Source organism: Chlamydotis macqueenii, chromosome 17, assembly GCF_036417535.1.
Source record: "Chlamydotis macqueenii isolate bChlMac1 chromosome 17, bChlMac1.mat, whole genome shotgun sequence".
NCBI classification, from domain to species: Eukaryota; Metazoa; Chordata; class Aves; order Otidiformes; family Otididae; genus Chlamydotis; species Chlamydotis macqueenii.
Window position 1 is genome coordinate 12,400,130 of NC_141572.1, and position 22,369 is coordinate 12,422,498.

General features: G+C 58.5%; 1 protein-coding gene across 1 annotated transcript in view; it reads right to left on the minus strand.

Moving 5' to 3' along the window:
* SRRM4 (serine/arginine repetitive matrix 4) overlaps positions 1-13,888 on the minus strand; it is a 39,962-nt gene extending 26,074 nt beyond the window's left edge. Inside the window, exon 1 of the mRNA XM_086761861.1 lies at positions 13,758-13,888. Coding sequence (XP_086617987.1) covers positions 13,758-13,888 — 131 coding nt within the window. The remainder of the gene's footprint in view (positions 1-13,757) is intronic.
* Positions 13,889-22,369: the final 8,481 nt, after the last annotated feature.

The window sequence follows — 22,369 nt, forward strand, 5'->3', positions numbered from 1 at the left end:
CAGTAAAAATACCTCTTCAAAATCAGGAGATGGGGAAAATTGTAAGCGCTTCCCACAAACACACACACACGAACACCCCACGGCAGGTTCTTTCCCCGCCGCATTCAAACCGCTATTATTAGTGCAGCAGGAGCCCTGCAGTTTATTATTGAAAATTATAATAGCAAATCACCACGATATTTTCCCTGATTACACAGACTCCAAGCCAGTTCAATTTTAATCTTCTCCCCGCTATTTTTCCTGTGCATCAGCAGAGGCACCAGCTGCAGCAAAGCGCGTGGTTTTCTTGAGGCAGTTTAAACACAGAAGAGAAATACAATTCTGTAATATACATTTTTCATCCAATTTTTGCCAGCCGTGACTCACCTCCCCCTCCTTCTCCCGGGAACCCTGCGTCCTGCTGCAAGCCTGAGTGCGGCAGCGGCACCTTTTGCTTCTTGAACTCAAGAAACGTTTAACAACTGCTCTTACCACATCCCGGGCCAAAAAAAGCATCTTGGCTCTTTATTTTCCAGCAGTTGATTTGCTATGCATGGCTGAGTCGGAACAGAGGGGCTTCCCTGCTGGAAGAGGCCCCGGTAGCGGCGCAGAGTCAGTGCCAGATGCTTTGGGGGATGCTGTGCGGTCGCAGCCCACGGGGAGGGCTCCGTCCCGGGTACCAGCTGGCGGTGGCTCCCGCTGCGCAGCACGGGACGGACGGCTCTGGCAGAGCGTAAAATTCCACGGGGGAAAGTGATGCTCTCGCCGACCGTCTTAGGTAGGGCCAGGTATCAGGGCAAGCACGGCCTCTCCCTGCTCCCCATGGCTGGGTCTCCCTCTCCCTAGGGACGCTTCCCACCCCTCATCCCGCCTGAGCATCCGGCTGCCTTGCAGGGCTCGGCGTCACCTTCCCTCACTGCCAGCAATCCCGGATGGCTGCGCTGACCGCTCGCCAGCGACAGCAGAGATAAACCCGAGGCGTATGGCACACAGTCGTATCGTTTCTAAAGGAAACCTGGCCTGCTGCCCCATCTCGAGCCGTTTCTGCAGCATCTTGTGCCTCCCACGCTGCCGGCTCAGAGGTCCCTGCAGTGCTTTGTGCCCGGCAGCACCTGCACGCTGCTGGGCCAGGCTGGCTCTCAGGGACAATCCTCTGCCTTTCCTATCCTCAAATCCTCCTCCTTAGACAAACACTCTGCGGGTTCCCAGTTTTCTCCGCAATCAGGGAATAGAAAAGGAGGAGGCTCGGCTTCTCCCTGGTGCCTGCAAACAAAGCTGAAAGTACCGTTACCCTGAGGCGCACCGCGGCACAGCAATCCTGCACACCCCTCAGCCACGTTCTGGGGGACTCCAGGCTCCTGAGTGACCCTCAGGACTGGTGATGGGTGAAGGGCAGGACCGCGGGCTGGGAGGGAGCCCAGCAGCTCTGGCCGGGCACTTCCCAACACAGCACTGGGAGCTGGAAGCTGAGGAGCACCAAGCCCCTGCAGCAGTGCCTGCTTTGGTGCTGGCTGCTGCGGATGGGGCCATGCTCGCATAGAAAATTGCAGCCCCTCACACCAGTTAATCCAGGATCTTTGGAAAGCGCTATCCTCCCGTCAGGCCTGGGCTCGCTCGTTCATCAGGAAGCAACCCCGCACGCTGCGAGCGATGGCAGGGCCGGGCCACGGGATGCCGCGTCCACGGCGGTCGGTCATCACGGGCGTTCCCCGCGAGGCACCAATTCCCTCCTTTGTCCAAAATCCCGCATGGCGAACAGCAGCGAAATAGTGTCTTTGCCAATAACATAGCTCGTTAATTTTTAATCAACTAGGGGATTGTAAGCACACGGTTACCAGGAGCTCCTGGGAGCGCCGAGAGATCACTTTAAAAATGAATTAGTAATAAGGCATGTTGGAGGCAGCAAGGAGAAAAGGGATGGAGAAGATCCACTTGGAGCACCAGTGCTCCCTTTGCTGCTCAGATAAAGCTTTTCTCCCCCTCTCCCTTCATTTGCTTTTTTCGAATTGCCACTGGAAGAAGAGGAAAAAAACACATTGGCAATCCCAACACGCAAATAACTCCTGAAAGCCAACCTGTTCACGCAGCCGGCTCCTGCCAGCGGAGCTGCCCCGAGAACGACTCTGGTTGATGGGGAAAGCAGGGAGAAGATGACTGCGCCATCCATCCAGGCTGCGGACAGGGACACTCAGGTCTCTGCACCCCATTAATAAGCCACCCCATGTGCTGGGACACAGGCACGCATGCCTGCCTGCAGCTAATGAACAGCAATCCCAAGGGCTCAGCTTGAAACCACTCCGACGTTAAAAAAAATGCTCGAGCCCCCCCAGGACAGACCCATGGGTGCACCTGAATGGGTGTCCCCAACCAGGGTGTCCGGGGACATCACCGGGGTGTAGTGGGATGAGGGTCCCTGGATATCCCCTCATTTGGGACTCATCTCCCAAACATCCATCCTGCCGTGATGCCCAGGGCCACGCGGGGCTGGGACAGCTCAGTGACGCTGCGAGGAGCAGATGTCCCCACACGGGGACGCGTGGGCAGCAATTAGCTCTGAAGGAAAGGAATTAAGCAACAGATTTCTCCTGCCAGAGTGATGAGCCTAAGACATTCCCAGCCCAAGAAAGGAGGTGGCAAGTGGGCTTTAACCCCCCTCTACACGCTGCTGGGGGCTTTTAATGGCCAGAAGAGCCCCTTTGCCTCCCTGTATCACGTCTCCTACATCAGCTGAGCTGGGAAATTCTCAAACTGCAGCTTCATGGGTGGGAGGGTTTGGTCTGACTCCAATCCTCCTTCCCTGTAACACCCCCTGGTCCCGTGGGAAACACCTCGGTGGTCTTGCCAGCTGCCCAGGAAGGACTGGTGAGAGGGTTTTAAGTTGAGTTTCTGGGAGGAAAGAGGTCCTTTCCTCCTGCCTCTGTGCTCCAAGGAGGGAGAGGTTGGTATGGCCATGCCATCCCTGCCGCACGGCGGGCACCGGCGTGCTGTGTGCTGCAGCACCCAGGGCTGTTCGGGGGTCAGAGCCAGGAAGAAACCTCCCTCTCCACTCCAAGATCTTGTCCCCAACCCTCCACGCCACCCTGCAACCCTGAACACTGTTTTAAATCATCCCCCAAAAGGAAGGGGAGGACATTTAATGGCTTGCAGCTCCCTAGAGGGAAGATTTGGAGGAGGCAGGCAGGTCCCCGGGCTCCTGAGCCCTGTAGCAGAGCCTGCCAGGAGGGGCTGCAGAGAATTGTTTCACTGTTCGCACATCCACCTTTAATTGGGTAATAATAACTTTATTGCTTGCTGGGATTTGTGAGGCTGAACTAATATTTGTAAAACGCTTTGCCGTCCTCACCTGAAAGGCAATCTAGAGTGGCAAAACCCCGATGTTACTCGTATTTGTATAATCCAGAATTATTCGTAAACAAAATCAAGATTATGCAAATATATTCATTAGTTCTCATAATACCTCCAGGAGAATAGAGGAATTAGTCTTGTTAACAATTATGTATTATGTAAGTGTGTGTCTAAGCGTGCACAGCCCCACGCGCTATCGGTGCTGGGACACGCTCACCTGGGACTCGTCCCAGGATCTCAGAGCACTGAAGAACAAGGGCTTGGCCTGTGCAAAGTGACCACCTCAATTCTGGGATATCCTGATGCCCCACGGCAAGTGGCAGCACCCGGTGCAGACCCCCGCAACCCCTCCTGGGGTCCCACTGGCTGCTCTTCAGCCGAAATGGCAGAGACATGCCCAGCATCCCCTCCGCACCCATCACGGACAGCCCGAGCCTGAAAACCATCGCCTTATTCTACCCAAAACAGCCTTTCCTACCCGAATGAGGATTTTTCTGGTACACACAGGGCGAGGACAATGCGGAGGTGGGATCTGGATGCAGCCCCCTCGCTCAGGACCTGTCCTTTTCGCCCTCCCCGAGCCCTCGCCCCGATGTGAGCTTGTGCCCACCTTGGCTTTCGGCAGCGCAACACAAGTGCCTGTTCGGGATCTGCGGGGAAAGGGGAGAGAAAGGTGCGTTGAAAATACCACGCGGTTTAATTAATGCCACATGCCTTTCCCTCTGTAGGTTGTGTGGATTGTTAATTATTTTTATAAAGAAAATAATTAGTCCCAATCAAGGCAGAAGCTCTCCAGAATTACAGCTCATTAACTGCTCTCACATTTTTCTGTTCTATAAAAAGTCGTGTGGCGCTGATGAAAATTATAGACCCTTGGAATCAGCACTAAATACAAATTCAGACAGTGTTACCATCCTATTACCATCAACCGCATCGACTTGGCGTCGGTAATTGCAGCTGGAGATGAAGTGCAGGGATTTCTGCTCTGTACAATTGCTGAAAACAAGCACTCTGCCCATTAGTTTGGCGGAAACAACGTGACACCAAGCCCTGACCCAGCTAAGTACGTCCCGGAGGAGGTGACAGCCACCAAGGAGAGAGGGGAGAGCAAGGTGGGGATGGGAGGATGAGGGGTGCTCTGGTTCGGTTTGGCTCCGGTTGGTGGTGGGGCTGCTCCTGCACAGAGCAGAGGGGACCAGGTCTGATGCTCATCTAAATTAGGAAGGTGAATTGCTAACGATGTGGCAGATCTGTCCTATGGGCTGGGGTGGCAAAGCCACCAGTCCAAGAGGTGGAAAGAGCTAGGAAATGCAGAGGGAACAAGGAGCAACTTTTAAGCAGCGGAATTATTCTCGCAGGACATAGACAAAATAAGATGCGAAGGGATGCTCTTGTCGGGGATGCAGGAGCATCCCCAAGCCTCTCCCTCTGGACCATCCTGGTCCAGGCGCCATGCCGGGGCTGGCTTTATCGAACGCCGCAGAGGCCTCACTCAAAGCCTAATTGAAAGAAATCACAGCACGTTAAAAGGGAGTTCAGGTCAAATCAATACCGATGTGGTGGGCAGAGCGAGCGGGGGGAGCAGGGCAGTGGCTACGTCCCAGTGCTGGATCTGCAGGCAGGGCGCAGGCTGTGGCCATGGGCTTCTCTGCCCACTTCACCGCCGCAGAAAAGCAGGGTGAGAGCTGCTGTCCTCTGCTCCGCGCAGGACAAACCCGACAGCAGCGCAGGGCAAGGGTTGGCAGTGGCAGCCTGCGGGGTGGAGGGGGCAGGGGAGCTGCAGGTCCTCGGGATCCTGCCTTTCAGTTTCCATTAATCAGGGATGAACGTGCCTTTGGTGGCATTCGCAGCCAGCCAGCTCTTTGGCCCACAAGCCTCCTCTGCAAAATTAACCCACCCGTCCCCACGGCGGCAGCTCCCGTGCTGAGTGCCTGCCCTTCAGCATCCAAGTCCACTTGGAAGGATGGGGATAAGGTGGAAAAAACGTTTCTGGGGAGCCTCACTTCTAGAGCACAAAATAGCTGCGTCTGCCAGCCTGCACTCTCCAAAAGATCAAAAAACCCTCTAAAACATCCGAAGGACATCCTTTGCCTGCACTGGGCATCCTGAGCCACACATGGGACGTGTTTGGGACAGCACAAGGACCGGTCCAGTGACTTCTCCAGGCACAATGGGCAACTGACCCCCTGCCCCGGGATGCTGGGGGAGATGCAGCCAACACATCCCATGTCCTGCAGAGCTCTGCCCTTCACAGGAACCCCCTGGGGCAGCCAGGGTCTGGGGACACAAGGCCAGAGGAGGTCACCAGGAGATCATGTCCATCCTCGATTAGGAGGCACGGGGCACACCCGATGGGTCAGGCTCCGAAATGTCCCCATCTCGGTGATTAACCAGTAACTCCCATTGTTCCTCCTCCATCGGCGGTGCCCACCCAGACCCCACTGCTCCTCCCTCTCCCCGGCACGCGTTATCCACCTGCCTCTCCTCCGGTGGCCCCGCACCATCGTCCTTCATTAACTCGGCCGACGCGCAGCTGACGGGCAGACAAAGGCAGGGCCAGGGCGGGCAGCTGCGGCAGGCAGATCACCACGGAGCCTGTCCCACACGGCAGGGAAGGGCAGGCGAAACGTGGGCGCTGGGCTGCTGCATCGCTTTGGGGTTGTTTTTTTCCCTGTACGTTGCCGCTCTTGGAGTTTTTTGGCAAATAAAACCCCATCCCTTGGAAGAAGCAGTGCTGAACCCACTTGTCTTGCTTCTCCCCGTTGTAACGAATCTGGCTGTGCTTTGATGGAAGCAGGGAGGATTTGAGGAGCACAAATTCTTTACAGGCAATAGGTTCCCAGAGTCGAAACCACCAGCCTGAAACGGGGGAATCAGCCCAAAGCCCCAGCTGCCTCCCGCACTCGGGATGCCATGGCCGCGGCCATGCCCGCTCCGCCAGAGAAGGGCCGCTCCGCTGGCTGCAGATGATGATGCAGCAGAGAAGAAGTTGTGATATATTGACGTGCTGTTATACGTCGGTGTTATATGTGCACTGCTTTGGCGGGTGGTTGGTTATGCGGCAGCTCCGGCTGACCCACAGATTAATTCAGCAGGTGGTCTTTAACTGTGAAATCTCTCTCAATGCAGAAATATTTCTCTTGCTGGGCAGTAGCTAATTCTTCATCCCGACAGTAACATAGCTAAAATCACAGCCTCCTACCCAGCTCTTCCCGAGTTGCACCCCAAAACACGCACGGGCATGGAGATTCAATACAACCAGCCCATTGCCAAAGTGCTGTCGAGTTCCACTGGGATGATGTGCTGCTGGAATTTGGTGTTAATGGCAGAGAAACCCCACTTTCTTATCATGGCCTTGGGTCTCAGAGCATTTTCAGCCACCGGCACGAGGTGGGCATCTGACCTCAGCCCCCCAGGACTGACCAGCACGAAGGTCTTTACCAGCACCTGCACATGGCGTCCTCCCCTGCCCCAGGGAGGAAGCGGGAGCCAGGAGGAGAGAGCAGAGCATCCCCGCAGGCAGCAGGACCCTGCCTGCACCACCCTCCACCCCCCTGCCCACCCAGGCACTCGCTCAGGGGCAAATAAGGAGATGCTTTCCCCGGTGCCCCCACTCCCACCTCTGCCTCCCCCCGCAAAGCCCTTGGCTGGGCTGGGCAGCAGCATCTGTTTCTTCTTTCATTAATGACAAGACATAAATTAAACACGAAGTGCTAAACTGGTCATCAGTGAAGCAGTCAGCCCCAGCCCCGCTGCCTCCTGCCTTGGCCATGGGCTGGGACACCCAGCTCCGCCAGCCTGAAACACCAACAGAGTTTAATATAATTTTTTTTCCCACTTTTACGTATTTTTTTAAGCCCTTCCTGCAGTCCCCGCTGCACTGGCGGGGAAAGCGCTCCCGCTGTGTGCGAAAAAACCTGCTATTTTTAAACTCCCCGTGTTTGTCAGCGCTTTCGGCTGGAGTGGGTGACGGAGAAGCCAGTTTTGCGGCATCCAGCAGAGAGTCGCGTGGCCTTTGCCAGGCGATGGTGGCACCGAGATGCGGGTACCGCGCCCGGCCACGCTGCAGGAGGTGGTGGTCCAGCCCGTGCATCCCCCGGGCATGGGCCAAATCCACCTCGCGGCAAAGCCCTGTTACCGGTGCCGTGCCGCTCCGGCCAGATTTCCGGCATCACAACCTCTGCATCTTTGCACGCACCTATAAAATCAGGAAGCAAAAGCAAACTGGCTCCTGGGGTCTGGCATTTCTCCCTGCTCTTTGCTGGGAATGCCAGATCCGGGCATCAAACCCAGCCCTGTTTCCCGGCCAGTGACGCGCAACCCGGCACGGCCGGGGATCGGAACCAGAGGAGGAACCAGCGGGGCTGGGAGCTGCCTGTGGGTCTCCCACGGGGCAGGGCAGGACTGTGGGTCATAGCAGACCCACACTCTCCTAAAAACAAAGAGCTCCCAGGGAGCTTGCGCCAGATCAGGGGCTGCGGGAAAGCCCTGGCACCACCCGCAGCTGAAACAGGGTGGGTTTCTCTGGTCTGAGTTGGGCTTTGCAATGGTGAAGATGTTTCAGTGGCTGCAGGGAGAAAAGGAGGAAAAAAAAAAAAAAAAAGAATAGAAAAGGAAAGGGTGGTCATGCATGAAATGATTTCATTTCAGTGATGCAGGGTTTGTATTTGATAAGTTCATCTTGTAGAAAAATGTCCGGATAGAAAGGTCCAGCTGCCAGACAGGGAGATGTGGGAAGGGATAGGGATGGGGCTGAGGAGAGAAGGGCTCAGTTTTAGCCACAGCCCTCCAGAAGGAAAAATCCTCTGTGCCCAGGGATCCCAGAGGAGAACGGGGACCCTCACAGGCAGCAAGAGTGGGGTTTGCAGGGCACCTTTCTGGGGACAAGCCACAGCGGGACCGGCTGCCCTGGATGGTGGAGACCGGACAGTGACAGCGAGGGGACAGCAGCAACCGTAGCATGTGCCGGTGGGCAGAAGCTCCTTAGCAATCCCTGGCATCAGAGTCATGGCTGCTATTTATTATTTAGGGCCTTGCAGCCCTAAATATTTATTAGTTAGACATCAAGGGAGGGATGCGAACGAGTGCACAGGGGGACACAGGGCTTCAAAGCCCTGCTCTCCTCCTTCTCTGGGGATGGGCGATGAGCGGGGACAGGGGATGGCCGGAGCCGGGGCTGCCACGGGGGTATCTGCCAGCTCTACCCTGGCCCTGCAAGACCCTAAACTGCCACATTTTGCCCTGGTCTGTTGCGCCACATTTCAATACCTCCAGGAAACAGCCTCACTCGAGTGCTGGGATGATGCTGAGCCTGGCAGGGAGGAGACCCCACAGCCAGCACAGCCCCCCGAGGTGTCGAACCCCACCGGGGCTGCGCTCACAAACCCGGCGTCCGCGGCCGAGCCCCTGCGGCATCTGCAGACACGGGGGCTCCCGGCAGCCCGGGAGCGTCTGCAGGCAGCTCTGTTCAAGGGTGAAATCAAATATTTCTACAAAATGATGCTCTGGCCAGCCAGCCAACTTACCCTCCCTTGTGCTTCCTTCCACCTGATTTCATCCCTCATCTGATGAGGAGGACGAGATCAGACACAGGGCTTGCCCTGGCATGTCATGGGTACCATGAGCCTCCTCCTCCCCAGAGATGGGGGCAACAGCAAGCCCCAGATTCAGGGAGAGCCGCACCCTGTCTTTCCCCACGAGACGCTGTGGGCCTTTGCTCCGAACGAGGGCCAGGCTGTGCCGTGTTATCACTGGCAAGCGTGGGAATTGGAGCCGCGGGGCCAGGTTTGGGCTTTAAGCAGAGCACTCGAACTTTTACAGGTCAGACATCACCTGTCCTCCAAACTACAGCGTTTCCCACCACCCTTCTGGTTTCCAGTCCCTGCAGCGCTGGTCTGAGGACAACCCTCAGTCCTACGTCCGCTTTTAGGTGAAGGTGACAAAACCCCATGTGACTGCAGCAGGGGCACAGCGGGGAAAGGCAGCACATTTAGGGGTACCCAAAGTCTCTAAGAAGACCCCACGCATGGGTTTGGGGCCCCTCTGAGGGCTTCCAAAGGTCCCTTTCCCCAAATCCTTGGGTGCTGGTACACCATCCTATGCTAACGCACAGGTTGCCTGGCTAAGGCACCCATGGTGCTGAGCCCAGCTGTACCACCCGGTGCTCACTGCATCCCGCCCAGCCTGGTGCGGGTCCGTCCCACCAACGCACCAGTGGGGACACGGTCCCCAGCACCAATCCGGCAGAGAGGCAAATGGATGGGGCTGTGGGGAAGGAGGAGGAGGAGGATGAAGGCTCTGCAAGCAGCAGGGAGGGGGTCCTGTGGGCATCCCCGACTCTGCCCCTTCCTCACTTTGCCTTGGCAGCTCCTCAAGCTGCCTAATTACCTCTCCTCACTGCCGCCGTCCAGCTGGAGCCGGAGGGCAGGGGTAGACAAAAGCCTCCCTATTGACAGCCCCTCCGAGGAAGGGGCTTTTCTTCTCCCTCTCTGCTTTTCTTTTCAAGCCCCTCTCCCCCTCCTTGGGCTGGGGCCATGGGCTCATTAGCGCTTGGGCTCGTTGGGAGCGGAGGGGAGCAGATGGCAGCCAGGCGGCTGGCGTGGCCAGCCCTGCCGTCGCCTCTTCCCGCGGAGCAGATGCCCGACCAACAAGGGGGAGGATTAATGGGAGCGGGGGGCTGTCGGCATGGTGAGACCACTGGTGGGGGCTTCTTCCCCAGCAGCACACCCCGATGCCCAGGGGCTGCCAGCCAACTGGGCACAAATGGGGTTCAGGGCCACTGAAATGTGGCTGGGAAGCCAGAGGTCGGGATGGGAGAGAGCTGGTCCCCAGCCCATCAGGGATTCTCTGCTGGGCCAGAAGTCCCATCACAGGGGAACTGCAGCCACCTTCTGCCCTCGCTGGGGGTACTCTGACCCCCTGGCACTGCAGTGCCACAGCTGCTCCTGCCCGGTCCCAGTGCAGCCGGGGGACACCCTCTCACCCTTGTCCCAGCAGGTTTGCAGCAGCAGCGCCCAGACCCGTCTCCGAGATCACCCGTGATGGCAAACCAGGCAGCGAAACTGCACTTAATCCCACTTCAGCACCACAGCCTTCCCTCCCCCTCCGCGCACAGCACATCCCAGGGGATTAAGGGTTAAAGCACAAATCCCCTGCGCTGCCCTGGTGTGACCCACTTAGACCATCTGGCAGGGAGGGATGCAGGAGCCTCCTTTCTCCCAACACTGCTGGTGCTTCACCAGCTGCCCCAGGAGCTGATACCGGCACCCACAGCCCCCAGCCTCAACAGTGCCCTCGCTTTCCATGCGGAAGTGGATTTTGGCTGAATTTGGGGGTGCTGGGATGGGGCAGCCTGTGCCACACTGCTGTGGCTGGTGATATGGGAGCGGGGAACCCAAGCACCCCCAAAAACATCCCGCAAGCCCTCGGACTGCCACCAGCTCCGGGTCCCAGTGGGACCCTGGAGCATCTCCTGGCCTGGCTGTCCCCTGTTCTCGCAGCAGTGCTGGGAGAAGTCAGGCCATCGAGTGTGAAGGGGCTCCCAGCCACTACACTGTGGCCAGGGAAGAGACTCAGGCAAAAGCCCTGCTAAGAGTGAGGAAACGGAGTCCCCAAGGGCTGCGCTGAGACTGGTGGCATCTTTAGCACGGGAGGTTTAGAGAGATTTTCAGTTCACAAGAGCCGAAGCCCCTCACAGCAGCCGTCCGTGGGGATCGCAGCGTCCTTACGGACCAGGGAAAGGGAGCAAGGGCACCCTGGCTCAGCAGAGGGGCTTGGGGCAGGGTGGGGGGATCCTGTCCCTTACCCCATCCCTCCCAGCACACAAGCCTCTCAAACCACCCCAGGATTTTGCATGTGCTGGAGTGACTCCCCTGCAAAGGCAAGCACGGGGGCAGCCCCAGCCCTCACCAGCGTCCCCACACCGCCAGATCCCTCATTCCCAGTTGCAAAAGCGTGATGAAGCCCGGGCAGGCCCAGCGTGGGGAAAGGTTAATCGGAAAAGCCCCTTTTCCTATCACCTCGGTTTTTCCTTTCACGCTGCAAACTGGTCAATAATCCATTTACTTTGGCAGAGCCCTGCTCCGGGCGCAGAGCTGCGTTGGGGCTGGAGCGAGCAGCACCCCCCCAGTCCCAGCAGGACGGAGAGGGAAGGGATTAATATATTCTTTTGTTTCATGATGAACTGTGGGTTTAGCAGAGCTTTAACACTCCAAACCTCCCAGGGAATTTAGATGGAAGAGGCTTTATCTCTAGGACCAGCAGCAAGGTGGTGGCCAGGGATGGGGCACAGGGAAGAGCCAGCTGGAAAAGGGCAGGGAGGGGAAATAAATCACCTTCTGCCCCACAAGGATGCAGGATTGAGCCCTTAGCCATGCCAAGGGGATGGATTTGGGCTATTCCCACTGTTGGGGCTCCCGGCAGGACCCCCATGCCGCAGCTGAGCCCCTTGGCACCCCACGAGAGCACGGGCTCAGCCAGCAAAACCGATGGGGAGACGGGGAGCACCAGCCTAGAAACCACCCCATCGCCTCCACCGCTGCGGGAAGCGTGGGGCTGGATCCAGGGCAGGGATCCACAGCGTTTGCAGAGGAGCAGCTGTCAAGTGTGGGAGAAAACAGAAATCCAGATGGTCATCTCCGTTTTTCATTTGGCTAACTGGTCTCCCCGTCTCCTCTCTGGTGCGCTTTGCTCACTGGCACAGCAGTCATTTGCTCTTAAACTAGCCGGGAGCATCGTCAGGGAAGAGGGGCCGATCCAAGCAGCAGTGAAATCTTCAGGAAAAAACAAACCCAGAGCAGAGCCAGGCACAAAGACGGCTGCAAGAGGAGCTGCCGCAAGCCTTGGGGTCACTCTCCCGGCGGATGGGGAGCAGGAGCCCGGCTCTGGCTCTTGCTGGGCTATGAACATGCTGCTGGGGCAATGCCGCGCACCCCGATGGGGACCCGCTGCAAGGCCCCTGGGGATGTGAGATCTGGCATCTCACAGGTGTCTGATCATCACGGCCGGCTGCACGGAGCACACCACAGCTTGGGGACCCCATCGCGCAGGATCTGCCAGTTTTGAGGTGCAAAACCTGGCCAAGCCGAGCTGGCGGGTCCATTTTGCCGTGTACCCAGAGTTCCCGACCCCTGCACAGACGGTTCCCCTCCCGCCGGAGCTGGCGTTGCCAGTGAAACGGAGAGGCACGCGTGTCCGTTAACTTTTTGACAGAGCTGCAAACACTCCCAGCGGCAGTCCCCAGCCCGACCGGGATGCCCATGGCAATCCAAATCACCGTGTAGGCTCTCTACATCACTCCTGGTACTGGGGCTTGCTGTATTTCCCCAAATCCCTGATTTGTTGCTGTATTACATCTCCGACCGTGAGATATTTAAGTGGCATGGCTCGCTCAGAGCCAGCACCCAGCCGCTGATAGCCCCTTCGGGTGCTGACCATGGCCCGACGCAGGGCAGGAGAAAGCCTTGGTGGTTCCTCTCCCCGACAAAGGCTGAAGCCCTGCAAACGCTGCCCGCGGAAGTGAGATTTGCTCTCCTTTGGAAGCCTAAGCCATGCCTTTTGCGATTTCCTACCCTACTTGATGGCAATCGGAGAGATTGGAAAAATTCTCAGGCAGCTGGGCTGCGGGGGCAGAAGTGAAGCCTTGCCCCATAGCACGAGCAGCGGGACCCCCGTCCCCCTGGATGCTGCGGCTCACAGACTCCATCGGCACGGGAGGCAGCCGAAATGGCTTGCTCCCCTGAGCTCTCTGCTGTTTCAGTACAGGTTGAGCCCTCGACACCCAGCCCACTGCAGGCTCCTCTATCGACCCATTGCCTTCACAAAACTTTGGGATGTTCCCCAGAGCAGCCAGAGATACAACGCAAAGAGAGAGGAGAAGCAGCAAAAGCCTCCTTTCCTTCCAAAATAGCTTTAACCAATATTGCTACAGTCTACAAAATAAAACTGGTCCAGATTAGGGAGCGCGTGGTTGTGAGGAAGCCACGGAGACCCTTGCCCACACGATGGGGTGGAGGACACAGACCCTGGGGGTCTGCAAGGCTGGGGTGGCGGTGAGCACACCTTCTGGCTGATGACCCTCACCACTGTCCCCTCCCCTCTATAGCCCAACCAGAGCTTTCCAGACCCCCACCCTGCTCCCCTCGGGATGCTCCCGGGCTCTGCACCACCGAGCCAAAGTTTCCTGAGCCTGCTCCCCTCGGGAGCATGGCACCCACCTGGGAGGGGACCCAGCCAGCCAGTGTCTCCCTGCCCCCGGCACGGGGGGGACCCCCAGCTCCTCCGGTCCCTGACTGGGGGTGGGAGACCCTGCAGACCCTATTGATGGGGAGGATGGGGCACTGATTGGAGATGAGGAGGCTTTGGGTGGTGCAGCCCCCAGCCGGAGGCAGGATGGGGGGGTGTCCCCGACTCCCCCCTCCCCCGGCAGCTCTTACCTGGGCAGCGGCTTGCGGGCCGTGATGCTGGCCACGATGATGCTCTCGGGTCGCGGGGTGGCCACGGCTTTGAAGGTACCTCGCCAGAACTTCTCGAAGAGCTGCTTCTCGCCTTCCTGCACGCTGGCCATGGCCCTCCCCCCTCACCCCAGTATCCCCAGCACCCCCCCACCCAAACCCGGGGCCCCGCCGCTTTCCGCGATGCTGGGCTGCTACATCCCCATCCCCGCTCCCGGCAGCCCGGCGCTGCCCCGCAGCTGTGCGGTCCCAGCCGCCCCCGCCTCTCGTTTTGTGGCGGCGAGGCGGGGAGAAGGGGCCGGGCCCGGCCTCCGTCCCCTCCCCGGCACCGCCTCCCGCGGCCGCTGCGCCCGGAGCCGCGGGGAGCCTGGAGCGGGGCAGCTCCGGAGCCCCCCCGGCTGGGTTCACCCTGCCCTCTGCGGAAAACACGCTCCCCACCCCCGCTGGTCACCCGGGCCCGGATAGTTCTGGGGGGCCTGGACGGGTCTGGGGGTCTCCCTCCCTACAGGCAGGTTTTCCATCCTCCCTCACAGACCCATCTCTGCGGTCCCCAGGACCCTCCCTTGCTTCATCCCCATCCTCAACATCCCCAGCTCGCTGCTGGGTCGTGGGCACCCCCACGCCTCGCGTTTCACCGGGTACAAACCCCCGGGCAGAGCATCAGCCTGGGCTCCCCCTCAAATCCCTGTGCCCCGACACTGGCTACCAGTAGCCTTTGTGTTTGCCCACTCCCAACTCGTTACCAGACACAGGTGAAGAAAGAGGGACAGCCCAGAGCCACCAGCTCAGCTGGCCAAGGGAGAAAGCAGCCATGGAGATCGCTCCATAACTGGTCCATACTGGGACCCATGTGGGGAGGGTGCTTTGGAAAAAAAAAAACCCACCCTTTTTTTTTCCTCTCCCCTCTCCATCCTTTCCCAATGAACAGATGCTGGTGGATGGTGCATGTCACCTCTTAGTCCCAGCCATGGGGTCCTAACCAGTTCAGAAAACAGCTCCTCACCTTTCCGGGCAGGATTTGACCCGCTGGGACTGGGCACGCGGGGAGCAGGAGGGAAGGGCTGGGGCGGCACAAGCGCAGCCGTGCTGTTTCCCTTGGCCTCTGCACCGAGCACAATGAAAACATCTTCAGGAGAAAAACGCTGCTTCTACCAGCTGCTTTGAAGCGCAAGGAAAAGCTGGTGACCTTGGGTGAATGAGATTCTCGCTGTTGTGCCTTGGAAACTCGCACGACACGTTTATGTAAGAGACGGGGGGATAATGGAGCCGGGAACAATAGCGGTGGGAGCTGAGGAAGAAGGAAAATCACGGAGAAACTTGATTGCTTTCTTGCGACAGACACAAAATTAGCAGAAGGCTCATTCTGACAGCGCTGGCTGTCAAAGTCCTCCTTCCCTGCCCCTTTTTGCTTTATGCTCCCAGTGCCAAGGCTCTCCCCCACCAGTAACTGGGGTCAGGCGGCCCCGAACTGCATCCCTGCGCCGAGAGCTACAAAGGCAGAGCCTTGGAGGCACGCGCCGGCCGGCAGCGGTGGGCTTTGTGCTGCGAGGCCGTGAACGGCTGGAGACGGATGCCGGGGAAGCGGTGGCGGTGGGAGCGGGCATGGATCCAGCGGGGCTTTATGGAAACGCCGACAGCTCTGCCAGACATCGCCTCAAATGCCTGATGGGGAAGGACAACGTTCACTTACGGCGGAGAGACGCTCGCCGGGAGCTGGGAAACTACCCAGAGGCGATGGGGCTGGGAAAGGCCGCTGGGAGCTGTGGCTCTGCTCTGACCCAGGGCACATTTTGCAGGCCATGGGCAGGAGATGTCAGAGCAGGGACCCTCCAGGGACTGCCGTGGCCAGCACGTGGCGGGGCAGAGCAAGAGGAGCAGGAGAAGGGGCTTGAGAGGTCGAGAGCAGCCACAAAAGGCATGGCTGGGGGATGGCGCAGAGAGCATCCCTGGCCCCATGACAGCCACCCACCGGCCCCGGAACAGCCACCCACCAGTGGGAGTGGGTGCTGCCAACCACCCCATCACCCTTCTATGGAGGGGCATGGACAGGCACTCCCCACTTGAGCACATCCAAGCCTGGCTCTCCTCTGGCCCTTCCAGCCATTCCCATAACACGCAGCCGGTTCCTTGGGAGCCCGTTTCCCTTCAGAGCACGTTAAACTCAAAGGGAGATGGGGAATAAGCACACACGTGCCCTGGTCTCACTCTGTTTTGTTGGAAAAATGACCCAAAGGTGGGGTGGGGCTCAGAGGGGAGCCCTGCCTGGTCAGCCCCAGCCCTCCTTCCACCAGCAATCCTGGAACGGCTCTAAAACCCCCCAAATTAACTACCAAATAAAAGGAATAATAAATGTTTGCGCTATTAAATTAGCAGCACGGGTGGCGCGTGGGCAGGAGGAAGGCTGCGATCGTTACCACAAGAACCCTTTCTCCTGGCGTACCTTGCGGAGACATCAGTGAGCCAATTAAGCAATTGGCTCGGTTAACGGAGGCTCCCAGGAATAGTCTTCCTGCTATAGAATAACCGCACGGTAATAAATTGCCTCATAAATAAACAGCCTGAAAAAGCATTGCAAAATACCCAGAAAAAGCACTGTATCATGAGCAGAAACGATACCTTACGTTTCCAGAGCATCTATTAGCCCATGGCGTTGCCGACACCTCCCCAAACCCGGGCCGGTGCCCCTGCCAGGAGCAGGGGTGGTCGCGCTCTGGAAACAGCATCCCCAGAGGCACTGCCCACCCTGCGAGACCCCCGTCCGCCGGCAGCATCCAGCCGGTGGTTACTCACCGTGGGCATTGCCGTAACTGCCACCCCAGGGTGTTTACAGCCCCAGCGATAGCGCGGGGGCTCTGCTGGCTTCAAATGCTTGGGTGCTCAATGCTGCAGCCCTACAACCACCTACAGCCCATGATTAAACACCCAGCACCCCAACCCCCCCCCCCGTCCCCCCAGGGCCCAAAACCCCCTGGGAAACCTGAGAGGCACCCACCTGGCTCGGAGGCAGGCGGGGATGCTCAGGACCCCCAGCCCTGCCTTCTCCTGCTTTACCCTCTCCCACAATTAAAGGGTCCAATCTCCCCATCCCCAGGTGTCGATTTTGGGGGGTGATGGAGCAAAGAGAGCACTCTCTGCCCTGGGTGGGCACCCGCTGCGGGCGTTCAGCCGCTGTCGAGGAGGACGAGCTCCGGGGCCGAGGGAGGATCAGCAGGGCGAAGCTGTGTATGCACAAGAGGCACCCGAGGGGAGGGAAAGGAGAGAATGAGTTTAACCAGGATTAAATTTTAATCTGTTCCCCCTAGTAGAGAGAAGAAAGCTGGGTTTTTCCTGGAGCTGCACAAATCTTTTTCTATAAATGTTGAATTTTATTTTTTTTTCTTATTTTGCCTAGCAGGCAGAGCCAGAGCCTGGTTTTGCCCAAATCGCCCCATTCCCACTTACATGGGGTGCTGGCACGGTGCTGCTCCACCCATTCCCCAGCCAAACAGGTTTACTGCAAATGCAGAAAATCAATAATTATCTTTGGAAGTATTCATTATCACTCAAGAGTCAATAAACAAAGGCTACGAGTGCCCTCTATTCATGGCACTTCAGAAGCACCTACCAATTATTCCCTTCGCTAAGCCAGCCCTGCCTGGCAGGAGGGGGGGGTTCTCCACCGCACTGCAACGCTGCTGCCTGCTGCAATGTCCTCCTGCTTCAGCCAGGGAGGAGGAGGATGAGGAGGAAGAAGGGCTCCTCGCTTAAAATAATATTTTCAACTGAGACGTGTGCTCTGCTTCGGATGCCGTGGCAGATGCAGATGGATGCTGAAGCCATGGGGCTGCCTGGGCGGAGGGGCTGGGAGATGCTCGGTGGGGCTGGATCCGAGCCGATTTTCCCAAGAAAGGCGGTGTGGGGTGGGCTGTGGGGCGAGGAAGCGGCGATGGTGGTGGGACAATGTGCAGGACCCCCAAAGCCCTCGGAGGGTGGTGGGCAGCTGAGCATCCCTGCACCGTCACCAGTGCGCCCTTAACTTGGCAATGGCTGTGCCAGCCCCTGGGGCACGGGGTGGTGGCAGTGGCTGCCCTGTCCTTTCCCTCCATCCCCCCGCTCTGTGCCTCGCCGAGCGATAAATACGGGAGAGGCTGCGGCGTGGAGCTGCAGGCTTCCTTGAAGAGCAGCGAGGCCGTGGGCACTGGAGTGCATCCATTGCTGGCAAGGGCCATCCGTCAGCGCCCAGCTTGAAAACTTCGGGACGCTGGACGTGACGCACCCCGGGATGATGGGCGGCTGCGGGGAGGAGGAGGGAGGGGGCTGATACTGGGGGGACACAGCTGCACTCCCCTGGTTTGAGACGATGGAGGATGAGGGTGCCCACGTCCCCTCCGTCAGTGCTGGGCTCACTGCGCAGGGTGTCACCCCCAGGCCGCAGGACCCCCCCGGCCAGCCCCAGCTGCCTCGCACCAGTCCCCAGACGCCTCTCCATCATCTCCAGATGGACGCTTGGGGACCTGCTGAGCCCCCGTGTCCCCCTCCCCAGGGCTGCCCGCGGTAGCAGCACCAGGCATCTCCTCGTCGGCCTTTCTGCGCCAGCCTTGGCAGAGGCAGCCAGCTTCTCCATCGCAGGACAGGGCTCCGCAGCTCGCCCGCCCACACGCCCACGCCGACAAAAGCACTTTTTTCCTCCCCGCTCACCGACCAGAGCTGCCCGGCCCCGATATTTAAGCCGTGCAAGATGAAAAGGCACGGGGACGGATGAGTGCGAGCGTTCGCAAGCAAAGCCCTTGGAATTGCCAGAAAGAGGGGAATGAAAGGACAGGAGCAGAGGGGAGGCAGGAAAGCCAGACCATGGCCTTTTCTTCCCTTTGGCTCTAAAAAAAGCTCCGGAGCAGGAAGGGGGATGGATGGATGGATGGAGATGAAAATATAATTTTTCCCCTCCGAGCTGCAGCGGCCGTGGCGGCGAGCCGGCCCCCAGGGACCATGCGGCAAAGCTGCGCAGCCGCCGCCGCTCTCCAAGTGCCACCGCCGAAAGGTCAAACGCAGCTGGCGGAGGGGGATGGAGCCCACAGCCACGCGTGTCTGGGCAGGAGAGGCAGGGCCCGGCTCGCCAGCCCAGGAGCAAATGGAGGAGAGCCCCTGGGTGGGCTGCAGCGGTCACGGTAGACTCTCGCCCGCGGGCAGAGGGTCCCAGCGCCCCGAGGATGCGCCCAGAAGATGGGGAGGGCCGAAGGCAGAGCTACCCTGCTCTTCATCGCCTTCCCTGGCTGGCAGTTAGCAGCCCCCAGTCACACAAAGCGCCGTTGCCTGTTGGGATAATTACTGGCTAACGGCAGCAGCTCTGTTGGGTCCCAGCCTCCAGCTCCGGGTCTGGCTGGAGAAGGGGATCGAGGATGCTCAGTGCAGGTTTGGGCTGCAGAGCTGGAAAGCATCGTGCTTTTGCCTGCAGCTTGGGAAGGGTGGGACGGGTCAGGCCCGGGATGCACGTCCCCCTCCAAGCCAGGACTGGGATGTTCCCATTCCCGGCTCACTCCGGGTCTCAGGGTCAGCCTGGCAGGGCCAGTTCCTGCCCCCTCCTCCTCCAGCACCTCCCTGTGCCTGGCTGCACGCAACCCGTGAGCCAAACCGGGGCTGGGAGGAGGTTCGGTTCCCCAAAGTGCTCGAGCTTTAAAAACCCACTGCGCTCAGCAGCCCTCACACCCCTCCTTTCCTTACAAAGCCCCGAGATCTGGATGAGATGAGAGACAAAGTACAATCCCCACCCTCCCGTTTTCAGCTCAGACCTCCAAACTCATTTCACACCACGAGCCCCCCACCCCAAGCCCACCAGGGACGGGGGAGATGCTGCCCAAGAAACAGAGCTGGCCGCAGCCCCAGAGCTGTGTAACCCCACCTGCCCGACGGGACGAGCAGGTTGACCCCGTGCCATCACCTCTCATTGAGGTTTTTTTCTCCATTCTTTTTTTTTTTTTCCCCCACTCTGGATGACTGCGCTGTTCTGCCTCCTCACCCCCTGCCCGGCTGCCCGCACCGCAAGGGAACGGAGCAGGAGGGAGCAAAGCGCAGCGTTCCGGCTTTTATAGACTCTTAGGATGGAGAGGAACAAAAATACTGTAAAATAAAGCACTTGAGGGCATCAGCCTGAGCGTTAAATAGGCTTCTGCTAAAAAGCTGCTTTGACTGAAAAAGCTTCCTGATTTGGATCGGAGGCATTGCCCTGCTCGTGAGAGAGCTGGGGCTTGGATAAATCCAGAGGGACAGGCAGCCCCATCCCGGGAAAGGGGCTTGGGATGCTCCCTGCTCTGCTCCCTCCCGCCACCCGCTGCCAGGTGCCTCAGGGGAGCACCCAGCCTCCCAGGTTTTGGGTTTCCCATCCCATTTCTGGGGAGCCCTGCAAAATACACGGAGCATTTTGCGATGTTGTCGGGCAGCAGAACTGCTAATGTGCAAACTTTTCCTGCTCTGGAGAACAACTGGGGAGTTTGGGGAGCAGACGCTTCCCATTCAGACGCGCTAATGAAATGTGAAAATGCTTTACTGTGCTGTGATTTTATACATTTTCTGAACGCAGCCGCAGCTGCAGCGTTGTTCCATTTGTGGCTAATTTAAGCGCCAATTAAATCAGGCTAAATTACAGCCAAGGACGCCGCGGGAACCGACGTGACGAGGGACGTGCCCGGGAGCCCCACGTCTTGCTGACCTTGCCGCCACCGTTCGGGCTGGTTCACGAGCCGGATCAAGAGCCGCTGGCTCCTGGCGCTTGCTGGAGGGTCACTGCGGGTCCCCGAGGATGGCGGGATCTGCTGGCCGGGGCGATGCAAGGGCCCTGCATGTCCCACGGGCTCCAGTGCAGTCGGGGGCATCCACAGTTGCCTGGCTCTTAGAGGGCTCCTCTCCCAGGTTGGCTGGGGTCGGGAGCACGGATGAGGCCAGGGCTGTGGCAAACCCTTCCTGCTCAACTGGGGACCCCTGCTCCCCCTCAAAGGAGCTGTGATGTCCTTTCTGGGGCATCTCCTCAACCCGAATTACCCGGCTAACCCTGGGGCTGCCGCCGCGTGTTGCATCCCGCACGTCACCGAAGCTGCTGCTCCACCTCAGAAAAAAAACCCTCATTTTTCTGGAGAATGGAGGAGCTGGTGAGATTTTGCTCTTCCTTTTGGGTAAAAGAAGGAATGAAGTACCTCAAGGCTGGGTTTTGCCCAGCAGCCTCACGTTTTTACCATCCGGAGTGGGGCTGATGGCCACGCAGCTGGGTACCAGCTCCCTTTAGCAGGGACGGAGTCCAGAGGCAGCGCGGGTGCCTCACAGCCTCGGGTCCTCTGTGATTTAGGGTGCCGAGCCTGTGCTCAGCAGTCTGGGGCTGGTTTTTAGCTGATTTTAGCTGGTGATGGCCTTAGGATTTGCTCCGGTGAGGATATCTCAGAGGGCTTCGGAAGAGCTGCAGGGTGGCGGTTGGCACCAGCAGCCAGCTCAGCTGCTCCCACAGCCCACGGCATGGGGATTTTTTTTTTTTCAGTTGATTGAGGCAATTGCAGTAAATCCCCTGTGGCCCCTGGTTTCCAGCTGAGGCAGGTTAGACCCAATTTAGCTCAGGAAGAGCAGGGCTGGCCTTCTCCCACAGACCGGGGCTGTACCCCTTGTGCCCAGGGGCACCCCTTCCCTGCAGACCCCCCCCTTTCCTCCAGCCAGACGGACAGCAGGCTTGGCACAGAGTGCCCAAAAAGCTTTTTTTACACATACAAATATATATTTTTAACGGACGTTTCCCGAGGGACCCGAATCGACGGCACGGACCCCAGGCGGCAGCGCAGGATTTGGCTCCAGAGCACAAACCCAGGAGGGGTGGGCAGGCTCCTTGCCCCGGGGAAGGGGATCTCCTGGTCATGCTGGCCCCAGCATCTCCCAGTGATGCCAGTCTGGCATCCAGCGGGCACGGATCCCATGGCTGGAGGAGGCTGCAGCCGGGGACAGAGCTCCCCAGAGCGGCCGCTAGCGTTTCCCTAATTAATCCAACGCCAACGTGGCGTTGGCGGTGCAACTGGTGGATTAATTGCGGTTTGCTCCAGGTAACTGGCAGGCGGAAACGCTCCTGCGTTCAAACAGGCTTGTGGTTTGCTGTTAACTGTGAACAGCCCAGCCTCAAGCCCGGCTGGCGAGGAAGGCAGCCCCGCCGCCACCATCATCCTCCTGGGGCTCACTGGTCCCCTGCGGAGCCCTCGCATCACTCCCAGAAAACAAATCCTCGCCTAAGGCCACAAAAATAAAAATTAGGGGTTGATGGTGGGAGTAGGAGTGTGGAGAGGAAGGCTGCTTGCTCTCAGATAGTTTTTTTTTAATAGAATAAAAAGGAGATTATTAGAAACAAATAATTGTTCAGGCTGTCAAGAAGAAGAAAGTGTCAGTAGTAAACAGATGCTGGTCACGATTCAGCGCTCGTTACGGCAGGAGAAGGATTCATTTCAGATGCGTGATTAACTCCTGGCCACTGATGATTTACACAGCAGATGATCAAAAGAGAATTAATTAATTATTCTGCAAATCAGGCTGCGGCTGGCATGGCCCGAGTCCCCGCCGGCGCTGCTGACAGGACAACCCGTGGCCGTCACCGCCCC